The sequence below is a fragment of the Thermobia domestica genome, chromosome 12, assembly GCF_964235325.1.
Source record: "Thermobia domestica chromosome 12, izTheDome1.hap1.1, whole genome shotgun sequence".
NCBI classification, from domain to species: Eukaryota; Metazoa; Arthropoda; class Insecta; order Zygentoma; family Lepismatidae; genus Thermobia; species Thermobia domestica.
Window position 1 is genome coordinate 99,852,523 of NC_137465.1, and position 19,864 is coordinate 99,872,386.

General features: G+C 34.1%; 1 protein-coding gene across 3 annotated transcripts in view; it reads right to left on the reverse strand.

Annotated features, from left to right (window-relative positions):
• Rbcn-3A (rabconnectin-3 alpha) overlaps positions 1 to 19,864 on the reverse strand; it is a 354,959-nt gene that overhangs the window by 184,375 nt on the left and 150,720 nt on the right. For all 3 annotated transcript variants that reach the window (XM_081733859.1, XM_081733860.1, XM_081733858.1), the window contains exon 22: positions 8,318 to 8,478. In XM_081733859.1, the coding sequence (XP_081589985.1) occupies positions 8,318 to 8,478 (161 nt within the window). The remainder of the gene's footprint in view (positions 1 to 8,317; positions 8,479 to 19,864) is intronic.

Genomic DNA, 19,864 nt, shown 5'->3' on the forward strand with positions numbered 1-19,864 from the left:
GTTGGAACATAGAGCGGTATGACGTCATCACTTTACAAATTCCTCTTTTTTAATAAGGTCTAACTTCAACATTGAGGCCCTCTGGCGCGGCCCGGGGTAAACATACAGATCTGGAAATCACTGGAATAAAGAGAGTCAACGAACTCCTCTTTAACCCTAGATTTTAAAAGTTTTCCATAAACAATCAGTGGACCCTTTAGTTTCTATCTTTTTTTTTTTCCGCATCTCTTCGTCAACACAGAATGGGGATTCAGAGGGACTAAAGGGTAAAAACAGGGATATTTCTTGACCAAAATTCCCACTTTCGTGATTATTGCTCCGCTCGGGTACATGATAGGGACATCTGAGTGGTACTTTCTGAAAGCCTACTCAATTCTGAACAAAACAACGTATGAATCATCATTCTACGATAATTAGGGACGTGTCAGGGATTTTTTTACATAACATTCTTTTTGTTACTACTGTAATTTGGAGTATTGGGAAAATATTTTTCCCGCCCTTAGTATTGAAGATAGGAGATTGGTATTTGTCACAAGTAATCAGTACCACAAGTACTATTTTTGCAAGTGATTTTCAGATCTGTATGTTCACCCCGGGCTGCGCCAGAGGGTCTCAAAATGAGAAAAAAAGGGGATTCACAAAAATCCATATTTTCCACAATTTTTCCGTCCTTAGGGACGTCCGAGGGACATGTGATTGGTAATGTCTGAAAGCTTACTCTATTCTTTAGAGAACGACGTATGAATCATCATCCGACAATAATTAGGTACGTGTCAGCAAATTTTAAATTTTGTATAGGATCTTTGGCAAATTCTGGGGATATTCTCAGAAGAGGGAAATAATTTTTCCCGCCCTTAGTGTTGAATATAGGAGATTGGTACTTGTCACGAGTAATTAGTACTACAAGTACTATTTTTGCAAGTGATTTCCAGATCTGTATGTTTACCCAGGGGCCTCAAGATGGGGAAAAGGGATTTTTTTTTACAAAAATCCCTATTTTCCTCAAATTTCCCTCCTTAGGGACGTCCGAGGTGTGAGTGGTACTGTCTGAAAGCGTACTCTATTCTGAAGAGAACGGCGTATGAATCGTGATCCTACGATAACTAGGGACGTGTCAGAAAATTTGTAAATTTTGTAGGGCCCATTTTAGGGAAATTTTGGGCATTTTTTGATGCTCTCCCAACATGGGTAAAACTTTTTCCGCCCTTACTATTGAAAACAGGAAATTCTAATTTGTCACAAGTAATTAGTACACTACGTAGTATTTCTGAAGATTTTTTTTCAGGTTTGTGCGCAGACCCGGGGGGAGGGGGCTCAGGGGGCCCCAAACTTTGAAGGTTTGTCAAAAAAATCCCGATTTCCCTTCACATAATCCCCTCAGGTACATGATAGGGACATGTGAGTGGTACTGTCTGAAAGCCTACTCTATTCTGAAAAAAAAGACATATGAACCATAATCCTACGATAATTAGGGATGATGCTGTACCTTCTTGTCTAAAAGTCAACAAAAACACCTAAAAAACCCATATCTTAAAGGGTTAAATAGAGTAAAATCCAACATCATCTTAGATACTGTCCTGTATGTATTTTTAAAGTAACTTTCTAATCTCAGCTCCAAAAAGTGTTTGTCATTTTTGCTAACAGACGCTACAGGATACGTATTTACATAATAAAAGTAAGTACTGACCTTATATCCAAGGTCAGTACTTATTTTTATTCTATTTGTCATTCGCTATTATATTCAAGTCGTGATCTCAAATTTCCTTAAAGAACTGTCAGTTGAATTAACCTTAGTTTGTTAATAAGGATATCGATGTACAATGTCATACTTCAAAGTGAAATATAAGTAATTTGCTTTTAAGAAATAATACTTCAAAGCATAATTTCTCTGAGAGTTCAAAACAATATGAAATTCAAAAGCATACAATGCAAATCATGAAAAGTTACAAGTGTGAATTTCAATTAACTGAAGTAATGTAAAATACTATCGTGTACTTTCAGTTTGTTACCTATTTTAACTAATTTAATCTAACGCAACGTAGTAAATATTTTTATTTTCCAAAAATGTTTGCTTTCCTCTCTGCTGTATTATTTCAACTCGCCGAAAACTATTATTCCAATTCATTCATGGTTCTTTCTTCAGTTAAATGTAAAGATAGTGAGAACAGTTCCTTTTGAAAGGACTTCCTTTTATGATTATTTGAATACACCTAATAATAAAATGAATAATGTTTGAAAGAGAAGCACTTCCTCTCTCGCTTCCTTTATCCAGTAATGGTAAATGCCTATATTGCTTAATGTCTTTTGTTTAGCAACAAATCTCCGTGAATGAAGTTGTTTATGTTCATATATTTTGTGGTCGTATTTAACGTGGACAATCTCTTCCAAAAAAGACGTTTCATTTTCTAGAGGTGTTGCATCTTGATACCCTACTCACTGGAAAATTCGTTAAGGACGATTCTAGAATAATCATTAAGGATTGTCCAATGAAAAATCGTCGTCGCGATAAAAAAAATAAAATAAATAAAAAAAATGAAGGTTTTGGGATCACATAACAGCACAATAATCAGTCTTGGGTTCAGTAAGCCTAATCTGACAAGAAACACTTCGCTCCTTTCAATCCGGAATGAGACATATATTCTGAAAGAGCTAGTCCTAATGAAGATGCATATGGATTCCCAGCGTCAGTCAGCAATGTATTCAGAAGTTATGGGCCCGTAAAGTTAACACAGAAATCCATAGGAAATACAACCTCCTTCCCTCTCAATCTAGTGACTGGCAGAATGGAAAAAAACAGACCATCAAAACCAAGAATGACGATTAAATCTTACTTCGACCAAATGAATCAAATATCTACTCCCGATAACAAGGCAATACAACGACCATATATATAAAGTTCTCGGCAGCGGTTTGTGTCGAATAACTTCAACATCCATTTTTTCTCCTCAAGCCGCAGCACCAGTTACTCCAGCAAAAGTTACTATGGATCTAACGCGCTGTTAGAAGCCGGATCAAAAACACGAGACGCGCAAGGTTACCAGACACCTTCAGGTCCAAAATGTTACTAATCTCGACATATTTATTTATTACTATTTACCTTCTCCTTTTTGTTTCAGGGCTCATAGTGGTCTGGTCTCTTATAAATAGTTGAAAAGTGACCAAAAGCACACCAAAAAGTGACCAAAATCTTATCGTGTCCCTTTTTCCTTTGTCAATTTCTCCATCACCTCTCTCTTTGTTGTTTTATTTCATCTTTTCTTCTTTACTTAGTTACGGTAAGCAGACTTAACAGATGTAAGAAGCTTCTGAGTAAGTGGAACCAGTCCTGGCCTATTTCCGAATTTCTTCATCCCAGACATTATATTTAACTTAGCATTGAGAGTTCTCAAAGCAATGAAATAATCAAATTCATCACCTACTCTTAAGAGCACACAAGACGAACATGGTGAACCACACAAACACACACGCATAACGTTAAGCAGAGCGTTAACTATTACGAGAGAAAACTAAAAGTCTATTATGATAGAAGAAAGAATAGACAAAGAAGGGTTCTCAACCCCACCTTGAGAGCTTAAGCATCCACCAACCACCACTGTGCTTTAGAAAGAATAAAAGCTGAAGTGAGAATAAAGCTGACTGTTTCACATGTGGCAGCAAGTACTGAAGCTTTCAGAAGAATAATGTGTAACAAGTTTCTGCCTTTTTCAATTTATTTTTATATTTTCTTAGAAAACTGCCAATGCAAAACATAAATTTCACGAAAAAGTTACTTTACCTCCCAAAAAAGGAACTTTTAGTGACAAATTTGAAAAAAAAGTAACTTTTAGTGACCAACTTGAAAAAAAGTAACTTTTAGTTAACTATGAGCCCTGTTACTTTATTTTCGCACGTCACAACACACTTTATTCAAATAACAATTGTACTTCCGAACCAGCAAATTCTTTCACTTAAACGTATTTATTTTTATTTTTGTTTCCTCCTTTTCTCTCTTTTCCACATGCTGCCGAAGGTAACTGCTATACATATTCCAGTCAAGTTCTTGAAATGACCATAGGGCATTCAGACTTTTGTGACGCGTCTTCGTCTACAGCGTTACACTTTATTCAGGTTAGCAGAAAGAGACCTCAAGAAAATGCCTACACGATGTGACGTCAAGGAAATGTTTAGACGTTGTATTTCTTATGTTAACTTTACAGCCTTATAACTCCCGAATCCACTGCTGACTGATGTTGGGAATTCATATGCATCTTTATTCATTAGGACTGGCTCTTTCAGGATAAGTGTCGCATTCTGTTATTCCGGATTCAAAGGAGCGAAATGTTACTTGTCAGATTAAAGACTTACTGAACACAAGACTGATTACTGTGATGTTATGTGATCCCGAAACCTTTATATGGTAAGTTCTTTAAATTTGAAAATCGTGCCACCTATTATTTTTAAAGGTCTGAGTGGAACTTAAAAGGATTAAAATTAACGTAGTTCTCCACATTCAGGCTGAACTGATAACTCTGGATGGACTGAAATACCATATCACTCCTTCTTACATTGGAACAACTTGAACTGACTTCTGGAATTCTTGTGAAATGACACTGCAACTAATACTTTGATCACCTGTGATTCAGTTCTTTGCTTCACTATTAAAACTCGGTGTAGTCTTGTGAAGTAGTGTTTGGGCAAAAGAATGATATGATGCCTGCACCCGGAAAGCAGACTGAAAGTTTCTAGCCTTCCACAAACTTCTAAAAGTTGCTTGTTTGCAAATGGACGCAATATGTTTCCTTCTTAATGAAATTTTCCCTCCTTTAGCTAGATCCTTGAATTCATTAGCGCATCTTGAATAACAACTTATTTTGGTGCATTGTTGATGCCCTGTATTCCTGAGATTCTTGCAATTACGAATAAATGGTGAAAATTTCTTTTTTAAAAAAACTTGTCTCACTTTTGTAGTTAATTATTAATATGTTTGTTGTTTCCTTTTATTCTAGGACCCTCTTCTTGTTTTGCTTGATTTCTCTGGCCACGCTCAACACTGAACCAATTCTATTCCATGTCACCACATTTCCGCTTGTTTCAATACCTTGGGATAAACTAATCTTGTGATGGAGTTAACTGAACTGTCTGATTAAGACACATGACAGCAACTGATGACTGATGTGGTTCTAGATTTCTGTTACGAAACATTACTCTATCTGCTGACTCTTTCAATCTAACTCAACAGAACTTCCGCTCCTGTAGCTCACAATGTGTTTGTGATTAATCGGTGTGCATAATGGGTGGGCGCAAAGGATTCCTAAGCAGATGTACCCCCCTAACGCACCAGGAGCACTTAGACAGCAGAATTGTTCGAGCTGCCATGACAGAATACCAATTCATTAGATGTCAATTCTTAAGTCAGTGATTGACGACAATTAGTACAATCAGAACCACTGTGGACCCCGTTAAAGCGCACGAATACTAAGCAATTTAAGGCAGGTCTACGTTGCCGCATTCCTTTCGTTGATTATTCTTCATACCTGTTCATCGCCGAGAACGTTTTCGCTTCTGGAAGAGACTAATGGTGAGATGAATAGAGGACGGTAGTTCAGCGATTAAAGTAATTTCTATCTCACACACAGACATGACTGTGTGCATATCTGTAGACGTACAGGTAAGAGGGACAATCCAGCGCGTGTTCGTATTCGTCGTATAGGATCCACATGTTGCATTCCAGTATGGCGGGTTAAATAACTTACATATCCCGCTCGCTAGTTTTCATTCAGAGGGTATGGTTAGTGCATCATACATTTATGTCCAAAATTATTGTCGCATGTCTATAAATATGTTGTTCTAGGAATACAACAGAAATATAACTTGATAACGAGTTCGCCCGGTATTTCTTATAATGTTAGTATGTGTATAATCGGCAAAGACATGTATGTGGCAAATTTCGTGTCAAAAGAGCAGTAAATAAGAACGATAAAACGAAAATAAAATTTCCTTGTCCATTTAGCAACATTTTGTTTTATTCATTCTAATTTTCGTATTTATAATTCTTTTCGTATGAAATTTACTACAAATAGGAATTTCCTGATTATACACATAGTATCAGTATTAAAAGTACCCTGCAAAATCATTATCAAATTATATTCTTACAGTTATAGATATGCGACAATAATTTTGGACATGAGTGTACATTCGTGATATCGTCATGAGTGTCCTCCCACTTTATCCGAGCACTTGTGGGAACATTTTCCAGCACGATAATGCGCATCCCCATACCATCAGAACAACGCAGCGTGCTCTACTTAGTATATGACTTGTACTCTGGTTTACTATGTTTCCAGATTAAAATACTATCCAACACGTGTGGAAAGGCGATTGACAGACAGCTGGGCTCTGGCAATGAGCCAAGTTACACTAAGATCTGCATACCCCAGACAAATATTTAGCATCTGTATAACCGCTTACCTGCCCAAATCGCTACTTCTGTGACCGCTCGTAATGATTACGCATGTTATTAACGTGAATATTGTGCTTTTATCTCTTGTCTAGCACGTTTGTGATGTCTCCCAGGTGCCATGCTGAGTATCACCTTGTCATTGTATATCAATGTTGGCCAGATCCGTGAATTTCTACTGAGTATTTTAAAATACGTTTTTAAAAATGTATGTATGTTAAATATGAACTGAAATGTACTCAGCCTCACTTGTCAATATATGTAAACGGAAAGCCAGATAAAAGTCACTAACGTTGAGTACACACATGATGAATCACCAACACTTGTTACGAACATGTCACTAGACTATACATTCCGAATATAACCATAAATAACTTTTATTTGCCCCAACAAAAAATAAAACAAATAATAAAATACATAAATAACTAATAACAGTAAAACTAACTTTATTGTTCAGTTTCCTCTATCACAATGAAATAATTTCAAGAACTCTTACTGTTTTGTTTCTCGGTCACGATGATGCATGTTCAAAAAACTCAAGTCAAGAACTCATACCCATGTAGCTGTAATATCCTAACCAAGTAACACTAATAAAGAAACAAGCAGACTACACTCTATCTGATGTCACATGATTCCAAAACAGAAGACATTATCTACGACAGTGTCAATGCCAAGATCCGGTTTAAAAGGATGAGGAGGAGTGAACACTGCAGCGTTAGCCTGCTCTGGGATTGACCATATCTAACTTCTTCCACGGCTGCATTGGGCTGGAGCCTCCTATCTAATTAACCTGCTCTGTTCGGCTGCACAGAGTCGGAAAGCCTCCCTACAAAAATCTCCCCCGAGTCACGCCTTAGAAGACAGGAGTAATGGCTACGACTGCATCTCCGGATGCTTTTTTTTTTCCCCCACCTTATTGCACTTGTTTCTCATTTAAAAAATAAAAAGTGAAGGAATAAAACCCGAAAATCTCGCGTACATTGTCTCTACTAATCCGGACAACTGGAGAAATTTTTGAATTCAAACATACAGCAAATTATAACAATCTCAGAAAATGACTAACATTCACTGACTAGAAAGCACTACCTACCTAACTGTCTCGAAATATGGGCATAGCAAATTAAAACGAATACATTTCAATAAATAGTCACAAAGCGTCAACATTATTCTGCACATTTTTCCATAACCAGCTGCTCCTAAGAGCACATCTTTGAACCATTTGTGTCCTTGGGACATAACAACAGGTGATACATTTCACAGTTAATTACATTTTTGAGTTAAACTATTGGACATGATATTATAATTGTATCCGAATTACCATCGTCCAGATTTAGTTTAGACATCGTCTTAATGTAATAATCTTCATACACGTCCCTTTCTGTACAAGAACTTGCTTAATAAATAATTTTAATTTCTTTAATACTGTGACTGAATTATTATTATCATTTAGAGATGACGTTATAGTTTACTTTACGTCTGTACGAATTAATACGGTTTGAATTCTTGATGTTAGTTTTGCAAGGAGCATCGTGACCGAGCAAGGGGACAGCAAGAGCTCTCTAAATTATTTCACTGTGATTAAAGAATACGGACAGTATTAACCTAACAATGACATGTCAGACGCTTCCTTATCGTGTTACAAAATTGGATGTTTGTTGATTTGTTTCACACTACAACACTAAATGACTACATGTTTGATATATTCCACTTCTGTTGCTAACTTCAATCCATAGATAAACAAACAAATGGCGTTAAACGCTGAACATGAAACACATCGATACATACAGTGCATTTAAGAATTATTACAATTCTTTACTTCCGAAATTTTCTTAAAATAATTACTAAATCATTTACAATGGGATACCAAAATAGGTAACGTACCTTACTTCCAACTCCTACAGTCAGTATATGAGAACCATCTTCCTTGGAAACCCAATCTAGTTGAACTAAATGCTTTTGAGTCAAGGGGCAAACATTACCGCACTCTGTAATGGATTTTTTAAGTGACTGCAGTGTGCTAAAGCTTGGAACAGCTAACATACCTTAAAAGAAAGAAAGAAAAAAAAATCTTCGTATTAATTTCACAAAAATACGAACAAATTAGCAACATGTCGGTCGTTACTTACACAGCAATTAAAAGTAGCTATTAAAAAGAAAAGAAAAGAAAAAGAAAATACCCTGTAGCACACATGTTTGTATGCTTAATATGATACTACAATTGAAGGACTGTACTGTAAAATGTATTATGTTAAGAAATGAAAATAAAACCTTAACAATCTATGATAGTGCCTTACAGGGCCGAGGGAGATAACAAGTGCAATTTAACGATAATAAAAGACTCGGCGGTATGAAACTAGTGGAAAAAATGAAAAGATCCCTAGAAAATGTTTAGACTTAGTCCTGTTCACTACAAGATTGCATGGGCTTAGATCGAACCAAGGTCGATTCTTCGTACTTACAGGGTTACAGGTGACTGACTAACAACACAAATACCATGACCTCGACCACTTCTTATCAAATTTCTAAGGTACTTATTGGATGCTTTACCATTTTAGTAAGTGTTGATTACTTTTTGTGTAATTGCAGTTTTTTGTTTTTATATATGAGGCGCTCCGAGTAGTGGAGCAAATTCAACAAAATAGCTGTACAATCTGAACGATTGGAAATTACATTTGAGATGTAGTAATAAAAACCTGCTCTATGACAGCAAGCTTTTGAGTTTATATGTATCGTTTGTGGAAATCGTTTCTCTTTTTCTTTATTCAATAAATAAATAAATAAATAAATAAATAAAATAAAATAAAATAAATAAAAATAAATGGACGATTATTTTAACGGTCCAGACTGCATTGTCAGCAAACAAGCCTTTCAGATTCTTTTTTCTTTCTTTCTTTCTTTCTTTCTTCTTTATTTTCCTTAATTTTGTTTACTGTGTAGCAAACTGCTAAACAAGTTTAAATTTGATCAGCAATATACGAGTTTGTACAGTACGTTCAGTTACAAAGGATTTTTTTTATTATTATGTATCTTCTGTTTTACTTGGACATGAATAATATTTGTATATCACAAAAAACTATGATAACCGAAAGCAATTTAGAAAGAATGTAATAGCAATTATATTTTTTCTTTTTTAAAAAGTACTAACTTTGTCATTCTATAGATTTTCTAAGGCAATATCTAGTTTTGAATGTATCTATATGGAGCTTTTTGTTAAATGCTGAATCCGTAAAGAAGTCTATAAACAAGGAATAGGAATTATGCAATTTACAAACTAAACCCTTCATTGTTATTACAATCACTCACTAACTTAATTTTACACAAATACTCATTTTCTAACTGATATAATACCCACATGGTACTTACATTCAGTTTCATTCTTCATTTTTAAACATTCTACTCCGAACACTACTTTTCTTTAGCCATTTCAATGAAAAATAAAAACATTTCTTGGCTAACACTATGGAATAACTAGATGTATTATTTGTGAGTTTCTTACCAAAACTTGAAACAACTATCAAGAAGTAAAAGGATAGAAAAGAGCGTAAAGGGGTACTGCTGAAGTCCTATGTTTATGATAGTGATCTAATTTCCGAAAAATAAGCTGAGTTCCTGCATCCCGAAAGCCCATTATGTCATTTTATTTCCAGGTGCAGCAAAACGTGGAAGTGAATAACATTTCTTCACTGTCAATTCTACAGTCAGACTCCAGTACTGTAGGTGTGATCTCTCCTTGAATTCCCTACATTGTTGGATACTTAAGAAGAATCTAAAAGGAAACGTCAGGTTTTCGAGAAAACAATTATCATCGAGTTCAGTGGACTTCATACATGACATCGAAAGAAATCACCTGTCATGAACTAAAATAAATTGTACAATGTTCTTTGGCGCAAAGATAATCAATTTCAGTAATAACTTGGATAACAGATGCGCACTTTGCTATCCGACTTTTGTGTTTTACGTCATTATGCCAATACCGAGGTTATGATGAAGAAAACCTAATATTAACATGGGGTCTAAAACCATAAATAAAACCTAATATTAACCCGGTGCAGTTGGTGGGTGCGCACACAATAAGGTAAGATCAACCATCGTAGTATAGCTCATTCCCCACAACATTACCTCGCCTGATTACAGGACCACGTCACTGGTTCCGGCAATATCCACTTTTTCTTCAGTAGGGGAGATATGTAGGTTCTGCCCCACTTTTCCCCCTCCACCCCCTAACTGCCCCAAAAATTTATGAAGCTGCCACTGACCATTGTACTTTAACACAGAAGATACCCCCAAGTGAGACTGAATATGCTTTTATGACATTTTTGACAGAGATCTTTTAATCCTACACAAAATATATTTACTACATCTTAATCTCCAGTTTCTAGGCTTTCATTTGACACTTGAATCATGAAAATCCGTTAATAATTAGCTTTAAAATCTCAATGAGAAGGAATACATACAACTTCGGAACAGGTGATCTGTCACTGATTCATTTGAACGATTCCAGTTACAGCACAGGACTGTCTAATCCGATTCTCTTTCCTTGTTCTCATATCAACATACATATATACACATTAGCCGCTCTTCCTTCAACAGTACTTCTTGCTAGCACTGGACAGAGGGCGCTCTTGTGACGTCATTCAATCCGTGACGTAGTCTCCTTCGGAGAGAATACGCCATACATGACGTCATTGAATCCATGACGTAGTCTCCTTTGGGGAGAAAACGTAATACATGATGAAATATTTCTCTCATTCTCTCTCTTTCCTTCCCATCAGCTCTGAACGACAGAGAGATTTATGCAATAGAAACAGAGAGAATGATATACATATAGCCCAACATGATTTCCTCTCAACATCATTTCCTCAAATAAAAGAAAGAAATTCACAACTCACTAGACCTCTTTTAGAATCAGCGTTGCCAACTCAATATATTTTTTCGGAACGTTCCAGGATTTTAATTTTTCAAGATATTGCTTTAAAACATATCGGGATGAATTCACCCCATTACTAATAAATATGATAATTGTTAAAAGTGAGTTGGCAACACTGACAGTCTTACCACCAATACCCCCAAATAACGTTAAAATTCAATAACTCGGCCCCTAATTAACCGATTTTCAAAATTCAAACGACATTTGACAGAGAAAAAAAATTACCATCTTCTGAATGTATTGTGGGTTGCATACCTCTAAGGATACTATTCCAAATTTGTTATATCTCCGTTGTTTATTAACCGATTTTCAAAATTCAAACGGCAATCAATAGACAAATAAATTTCCTATCTATCGAATGTTTTGTAGGTTGCATAACTCTAAGGATATAATTACAAAAACTCAAATAATTTTCTTATTTATGCATGTATCTTTAAAATTCAAATGACATTATGTTCTGTATATCCAAAGGTCTTAGCTTTTATAGTGTTAATACTATAAAAACACTTATACAGTTAAAACATACTTAAAATTACAAGTTCGGATACTGATAATGGAACCTTCTGCTAACCTCGTTCTCTATAGGAAACAATGACTTCTTAAACTCTGTCCACTGATCGTAATTCAAGCTGAATAGACAGCCGTTAATATCAAAGACTACTTGAACTTCGGTTTGCACATTTTTCACAATTACATTGAAATTATTAGTAAGAATGAACTTCTTTTGAGGATCCATTTCTAAACACTCCATTTTTTACTTATGACAACATATTTTTGTTCATTTTCGTTCATTTTTTGGATTTACATACAGAACTCAACAGTTGGATAGTTGCCTTTTAAACCAGTGTATTTGATTTTTATTCCATCTTTAACGATCTCATCAAACATTTTATCTGTTAAGTGTTTTGTAAATCTAGGTGGAAGAAAAACTTTGAACTCCTCACACTCGACCAAAATGCTCTTTCCAAACTTAGTTTTAATCTTTTCCATTTTCACAATCTTATATTCTGTATTCAATTCTAATTCTCTTAATCCAACAACTTCTTTCTGCTCAAGACTTCCAAGCTTGTTTAAATGTTCAATATGACTCGCCATCGTATTTATTATATAGAAAATCAAAAAATATTTTATTCATTTTTTATCGATTTCGTTTATGGAAACCTCCATAAACAACACAAACAAACATGTAACTATTTAAAACTCTTCTACCACTTTCTCATTCTTAGGATCATATGTAAAGTTCTTTTGTCCAATTAAAATCGCATAGCATATAGTATTAGCAGCCACAGCTTCTGCAAAGTCTACCACAATTTTTATGTTCGTTCTCTCATTTAGCGATACATTTTTCCTCTTACTACAATTAATCACATACATTGGTCTGTTATCTATAAACTCTTTAGGGTCATAGTACATTTCGGTGTTGCCACATGTTATTCTTTTAAATGCAGTATAGTCTTCGTACATCTTAAAATAATCCTTGTTAGCAATATCTAAGTTTCTTGATTCTTTTGGAAATACCTCATTTCTCCCATTCTTAAGATAGATATTCTTTACCTTACAATGATCAAACTTACTTGCATCTGCTGTTTGTTTACCACTTCTATCAGTTTGGAACATTACAACTACGAAATCAGGCATATCAAATTGTCTAGAATTAAATTGAGTAGTAACATCAAACTCCAAGAAAGAACCTACAACAGTCTTCTGAACACATTGATAAGTATGGAATGAAAACATAACTTTAGGTTCTTTAAGAATATTCAACTTTAACTTGTTTTCGTAATTAGATTCGTATTCAACAATAGGCATTCTTATCTCCATACTTTTTATTGTTATTTTTCCATCATGAGGAGCTGCTCCTGATCCAGTCCATTTGTACAAAACATCGTTATTGTTATTAGCTTTTGTAAATGTTATTCTCAATCCACCTTTCCACATAACCTCTTTATAATCACTTAAGAAGCCTGGAATTAATCTTAATGGGTACAAAACACTAAAGTCCTTTCTCAGACCAAGTTTATCATCTGTTTCAAATCCTGCTTGTTTTAGATATTCAACTTCTGGTTTGGAAATCTTCAATGTTCCGACAGCTGTAGATGTTATTCCAGGTAGTTCAATCTTATCTATAACAACTCCATGCTTTCTAACCTCAATTTGAGAAAAGAAGAATGGGAAGAAGTTATCTACAAGTTTTATAGTATCGTTTGCACCAAATGATCCTCCAACTGATGCACCAACAACTTCAAAAGTCATATGACAATCTGCTTTGTGTGGATGTATAAAGCCATCGCCCACGTTGAAATCAAACTCAATATCTTTGTTAGCTTCATTCAAGTTATTAAATGTTCTTGTGTTAGCCTTAAAGCTCTGTAACTCGTAACTTTCAACACTATCCATTTATTATAAAGAAAATCTTGAAACAACGCTTTGATGGGATATACCCATAAAAGAATCATACATAATAACATTTAAAAACTTACAGCCCCCATCCCAACTTAACCTTAGCATTCATAGCAGTACCAACCCCAAAAGCAGCTAATCGTTCACCAATTGACGCATCACTACTAAATGCTCTTTTCCATGCTTTAGTTTCTAGTTCCTTATCTGCAATATGTCTTGACTCTGTATCTTTATTGTCTCTGTAGTATATATCGTGTTCTTTACAAGCCTCATCTAATGGGTTAATACCTTCATCACCTCTCTCTAACCTTTCCTCTAGCTTCGTAAAAGGTCCGGAAAATTTGTAGCCTGGAATATGTAACTCTGGTATACCCTTCATGTTTAAAATCCTATTCATTAATCCTTTCCCAAGCTTCTCATCATTCCAGAATCGTGGTGGTAATGTATTTAGGATCTTAATCAAATACCCTATACCTTTTGGATCATTAGGAATAAACTGTGAAAGCTTATTATTAATCATACTCACTATACCTACTTTCTCATTGTAAAAGTTATCATTTCCAGCCTTTTCTTCTCCATCTATAACTATTAACCTATCTATAAGCTTTCTCACATCATCCATCCATACATATTCTTTAGGCATCTCTGTATATTGTTTGATTCCTTCACCAGTCCTTTTAGGTGTCGTGTTCTTTTTAGGAGTTGGAGGTAAAGTTGGTTTAATATAATTATCCCAAATAGGCTTGATAATATTAATGTACTTAGAACCTCTACTCGATGCTACTTTTTTATCTCGATTATATTTTTGGAAGGCAGCATCTGAGTCTATTATTATTTCCTTGTACTGTTCAAAATCGTCATCGTCATAATCTTCAATGGTTTTATTAGTATTCATCGTTAACAATTCCCATAGACCTTCTGTTCCTTTATAAGTTTTACCACTAATTATCAAATCATCACCATTCACTTTAACTTCCAAATTTCCTATCTTGTTTATTATTTTTCCATCTTCTTCTACAGTTCTTATTCCAAACACACTATCATTTCTTTTACTATAATATTTCGTTGCAATCTTACCAAATGACTGTGCTGTTGTTAAAGGTTCTACTCCTTCCACTTTGTCTTTAATTTGTTTTCTCATCTGCTTTATTTCTCCGGTTATAGGCGTATCGCTACTACTTGGAGAACTATCATAAGTTATCTTTTTAGGTGTTTCTAGTAGACTAGGGTCTATTGAAGCCGTCTTATGTGCAACTGGAACAAGCTCAGTTATTAGATTTTTATTTTGTTCTGCTACTTCTTTGATCTCACTCCCCAAGTTTTGAATAGCATCAATTACAGGTTGCTCTTGTGTTTTAAATTTATCGTATATACCTGCTCTTTCTTTCTTCCAAGATTTGAAGCCCTTTATCAAGAACTCCTTCAGCTTAATATTCTTATCAATTTCTTTCTCATCCATTTATTGTATAGCAAACGAACAAACGTCAATGAACGTCAAAGAACGTCAATAAACGTCAAAGAACGTCAAACGTTAAAACGTAAAACGTCAATAAACATCAAACATTCAAGAAGTGTTTTATCTTGTTCCTATACTTACCATTGTTTACCTTCCTTGTCATATCAATTACTATAAAACCATAATCTTCTTGCCAACATTTTGAACATATCTCTTTAAATTTATCATAAGACATATCTCCCCCAACAAACTCATTATACACATGTTTAAGATTAGTATCATCTTGTCTGAATATACATAGGAAGTTGACGTTATCTCTTATAAGCTGTTTAGGTACTTTTGAATATGTTTGTGCAAGATAGAAACAATCTAAATGTCTATGCCTACCTCTTGTAAAGTAATTTCTAACAGTATCTTGATTCTCCAAAATGTAATCATCAAACACAACGACAGAGTATTTTTCACATTCATCAATAGGCACAATAGAATCATTACCGCTTAAGAACGTTGCTATATGCTTATTGAACTTTAGTTCTGCCTTTTCAAATCGGTCTTTTAACTGCTCATACTTTGGCTGATTCATGCTTTTAGAATATATGTAGAAGTAATTATTGTTTAACCAACCTGGCTGTAATAAGAAGTTAAATAGCAAAAACGTTTTACCAGACCCCGACGAACCTACGATAAGACATCGAACATCATCAGGTATAAGCTCTCCATTTCTTTTCTTAACTGTTGTTTCTTTTATCATCTCTTGTACATCCCAATTAATAGTTTTCTTACTCATTTATTATAGAGAAAATCAACTCTTGAAACTGCTCAGCCTCTTTCTTTTTTCACTTCATGATTAGACCCGGTTCGTTGATGAAGGTTGTGTGAGGTTGTTCATTTGGAAGGGTGTCCGAAATACAGACACCATTTGTAGTTTCTAGGTTTTCGAATCTACTCTTTATGATCTTATATCTTTAAGTTGTTCTCTGATCTTAAGCAACGTATTTTTTATATATTCGTTGTCCATTTCACCATTTAGTGTTATTATCATCTCTAACTGTTCTTTAAATGAGTTAATACAAGTGACAATGGTTTTATATTCGTCTTTTCTTTTGCTTATGTTCAACTTGGAAGACAAACCTGTTATTATAGCACTTCCAGTTGCAAGAGACGTTGTTAATATCGAGTAAATTGTTACAGGTATGAAAATATTAATAAACCCAGTTGTTGCAGAAAGTATAACCGACAACGTGATCAAAGTGTAGTATGCATATTTAACAATTCGTAGTTTTCTCTTTTTCTTCTTTAAACTATATTCTAACTTTTGAATGACATCTTCTATTAATTTGATTACTTTCTCTCTCGGAATATCTCTAGGTAAATCAAACTCGTTCATTTATTATATAATAAATGGCTAAGGTATTTAAGCTAACGAGTGATACTTCTGTTTTAAAGAAGAAACTCCATTACGAATTAGACAACAGTAACAACTACTTAAGCATAGGATTAGTTGGGTTCTACAGTACATATCTAACTCCAAACGTTACACATAACACGATGTTTAAGTATGGGGATGAAACTGTTCATATACCAAATGGACAATACAGCTTAAACAGTCTTAATGATTATTTAAAATCTCGCTCCATAAACATAACGTTAAAAGAGGATCATATAACAAATAGAGTAAAAATAGAAACAGGTGATATTGATATTATGATGGGAAATTTAAGTACTGTTCTTGGATTTGAGTTTTATGAAGTTTTAGGAAAGAACAAAACACATATTGGAAGTAAGTTGCCAAAGTTTCATCCGTTCGATACAATTAACGTTCACTGTAATATAGCAGATGGCATGTTTGTTAAAGATACAGAATACACACATAGAGAAACAGGGATTATAGCGTCATTCAAAACAGATGCTGAGTTCAAACATAGTATTATTTACGAGCCTACTTATCCATTATTTTTCCCTATATCCAAAGACAAGGTTGATAATTTTGAGATAAGGATAACAGATGAGAATGATTCCTTAATTGACTTTGGTGGAGCAACAACAACTGTACTTTTGCAAACCAAGATTTTCTCTTAGATAAATAGGAAGATGTGTTCCATTAAAGGTTGTACGTTTAGTGTTCCTTATAACGAACTAAAGGATCTAAATATCGATCATGTATTAACAAAGAAACAACTTAACGATAAAGCCAAGAAAATTAAAGAAGGTAAAGGAATGAATTTAACTTTAACTACTGCACAAATGAAAAAGATCAAGAAAGAGCATATGGGCGGTTTTATCTTTACAATTCCAGCCATTTTAGCAGCTTTAGGAGCAGTTGGCTCATTAGCAGGTGGTGCAGCAGCGATTACTAAAACTGTACTGGATGCTAAGAAGAATAAACAAGAACTTGAAGAACAAAAGAGACACAATATGGCTATGGAAGAAAAGCAGGGGGCAGGTAAACTAAAGAAGTCAAAAAACTAAAATCATTGACCAACTTCGATATAGAGAGGTTGGTTAAAGAATTAAAGATAAAACGATTTAGAGGTGTATTTATGAGTGATGAACTTCCACAAAAACCTTATGTACATGAGTGTGGCGTAGTTAACCTCGATAAATCAGAAAACATTGGTACTCATTGGATATGCTATTGGAAAGATAACAACATAAAGTACGTGTTCGATTCTTATGGTGGTGTTCCTCCTAAGCAGCTAGTACAATATCTTGGCACCGAAAACTTCTTTTACAATGACGAACGAATACAAGACTTTAACTCAGTTATATGTGGTCATCTTTGTGTTAAGGTCTTAAATCTTCTAAATCAAGGGTATTCTTTTAGTGACGTTATGTATATGATTAAAAATGATTAAGTGCTTTTATGGTTTGTATTCATAAAAGTTTTGTGTTAAGATAAACAATGGAAGCTATACACAATAGATTTTTAGCTTATTTTGAGAAGCATCAGGATGAATTAGATGCACTAGATAGTTATAATTTTTATCAGTATTTTGAGTATGTTAGTGAGATAGACTTAAAAGATAGAAACAACGTATATACAGTTATTGATTTATGGAAAATGCTAATACCTAAATTTTTGTACACGGAAGAAGAGGTGGAAAAGTTACGCCCAATAATTACCTTAAAGGAGTTGTCAAATTATAGTTCTAGACCATTACAATGCAGTTATTGTGGTAGTAAGTCATTAACAAAAGGTATGAGTAGATACATTTGTGATGATTGTTTTGTAGAGAGTGGTTGGGTTTACGATACTTGTGAAGGAATGAGAGCTGCTTGTGCGAGAAAACCATGGTATGATACTACAAAAAGATTTAAGTTACAGGTATCTCGTTTGCAAGCTTTACAGGATAGAATTATTCCCGAAGAGGTATTCAAGGTGTTAAATGATGAATTTAAAGATATACCAAAACATTCAATATCAACAAAAGATGTTCTAGAAGTATTAAAGAAAAACAAATACACAAAATATTATGATGATGTCTATTTAATACACTATCACCTAACCGATCAAAAACCATTAAAATTACAGCATATGGAGGAAACACTTGTAAATGAGTTCGAAAACTTACATGAGGTCTTTAAAGAACTGTATCCGAAAAGAGTATTGTTTATTAACTTGAAATGTGTATTGTACCATCTGTTGAAAAAGCACGATGTTCATGTTGATATTGATTTTAAACAGTCACCTAGACAAATAGAGATGTTAAAGAAATGTTTTGAAAAACTAGGATGGGCATTTTCTATATAATAAATGAGTATGGATATATTCGGTAATGTTAAAGATAGAAAAGGTGATGTTGATATTAGTGAAGAAAAATTAAAGTTGTTGGAGAATTTAAATGATGTTGTTAGCGTAAGTCAACTTAGGTCAATAGAAGCCCAATTAGAGAACGATAGAAAACGATTTGAAGATGCATTAGAAACGTTACAAGACACATACATAAAGAAAGAAGATATTGAAAAGGTTAGGACGGATACTACTAAACTGGTTATGCAAAAAGAAACCATGCCTCTACTATATCGATTAAGAGCTAAAAACGTTAAGGAGCCAATCTTCAGAATATTTAATCTCTCTAATGGTTACAAATTTCTCTATAATGGAAAAATAATGCACATGGACTTAAGTTTGGATAAATACTTTCTAGATATATATTTGGGTGATACTTTGGTTAACGAGATACCTTTTGACTTTAAGAAGAACGATATAATTACGATTAAACCAAATAAAAATTCAGCTATGGAAGAAGGACAACTATTATTTGTTGTAATGTACATAGAAAGAGAGCTTTCCTAAAGACGTTTGCTATATAATAAATATGGATATCTTTGGTAATGTTAAAATGACATCAGAGTTAGATAATACAGTTGTGAGAAAAGATATTGCTATGTTGAGAGAAGAGCTTAACTTCATCAAACGGAGTTATGTTATAGAGCTTCATAGTCGATTGATATCAGAAAATGTTGAAACTCCGTTCTTTTTAATACATAATCTATCTATCGCATACAAATTTCTTTATAAAGGTAGGTTAATGCATATAGAATCATCTTACAATACGTATTATATAGATATATATTTAAATGGTTCTCTAGTTGAAACTTTTCCATTGCACTTTAATATAAATGATCTATTAGCAGTTAGGCC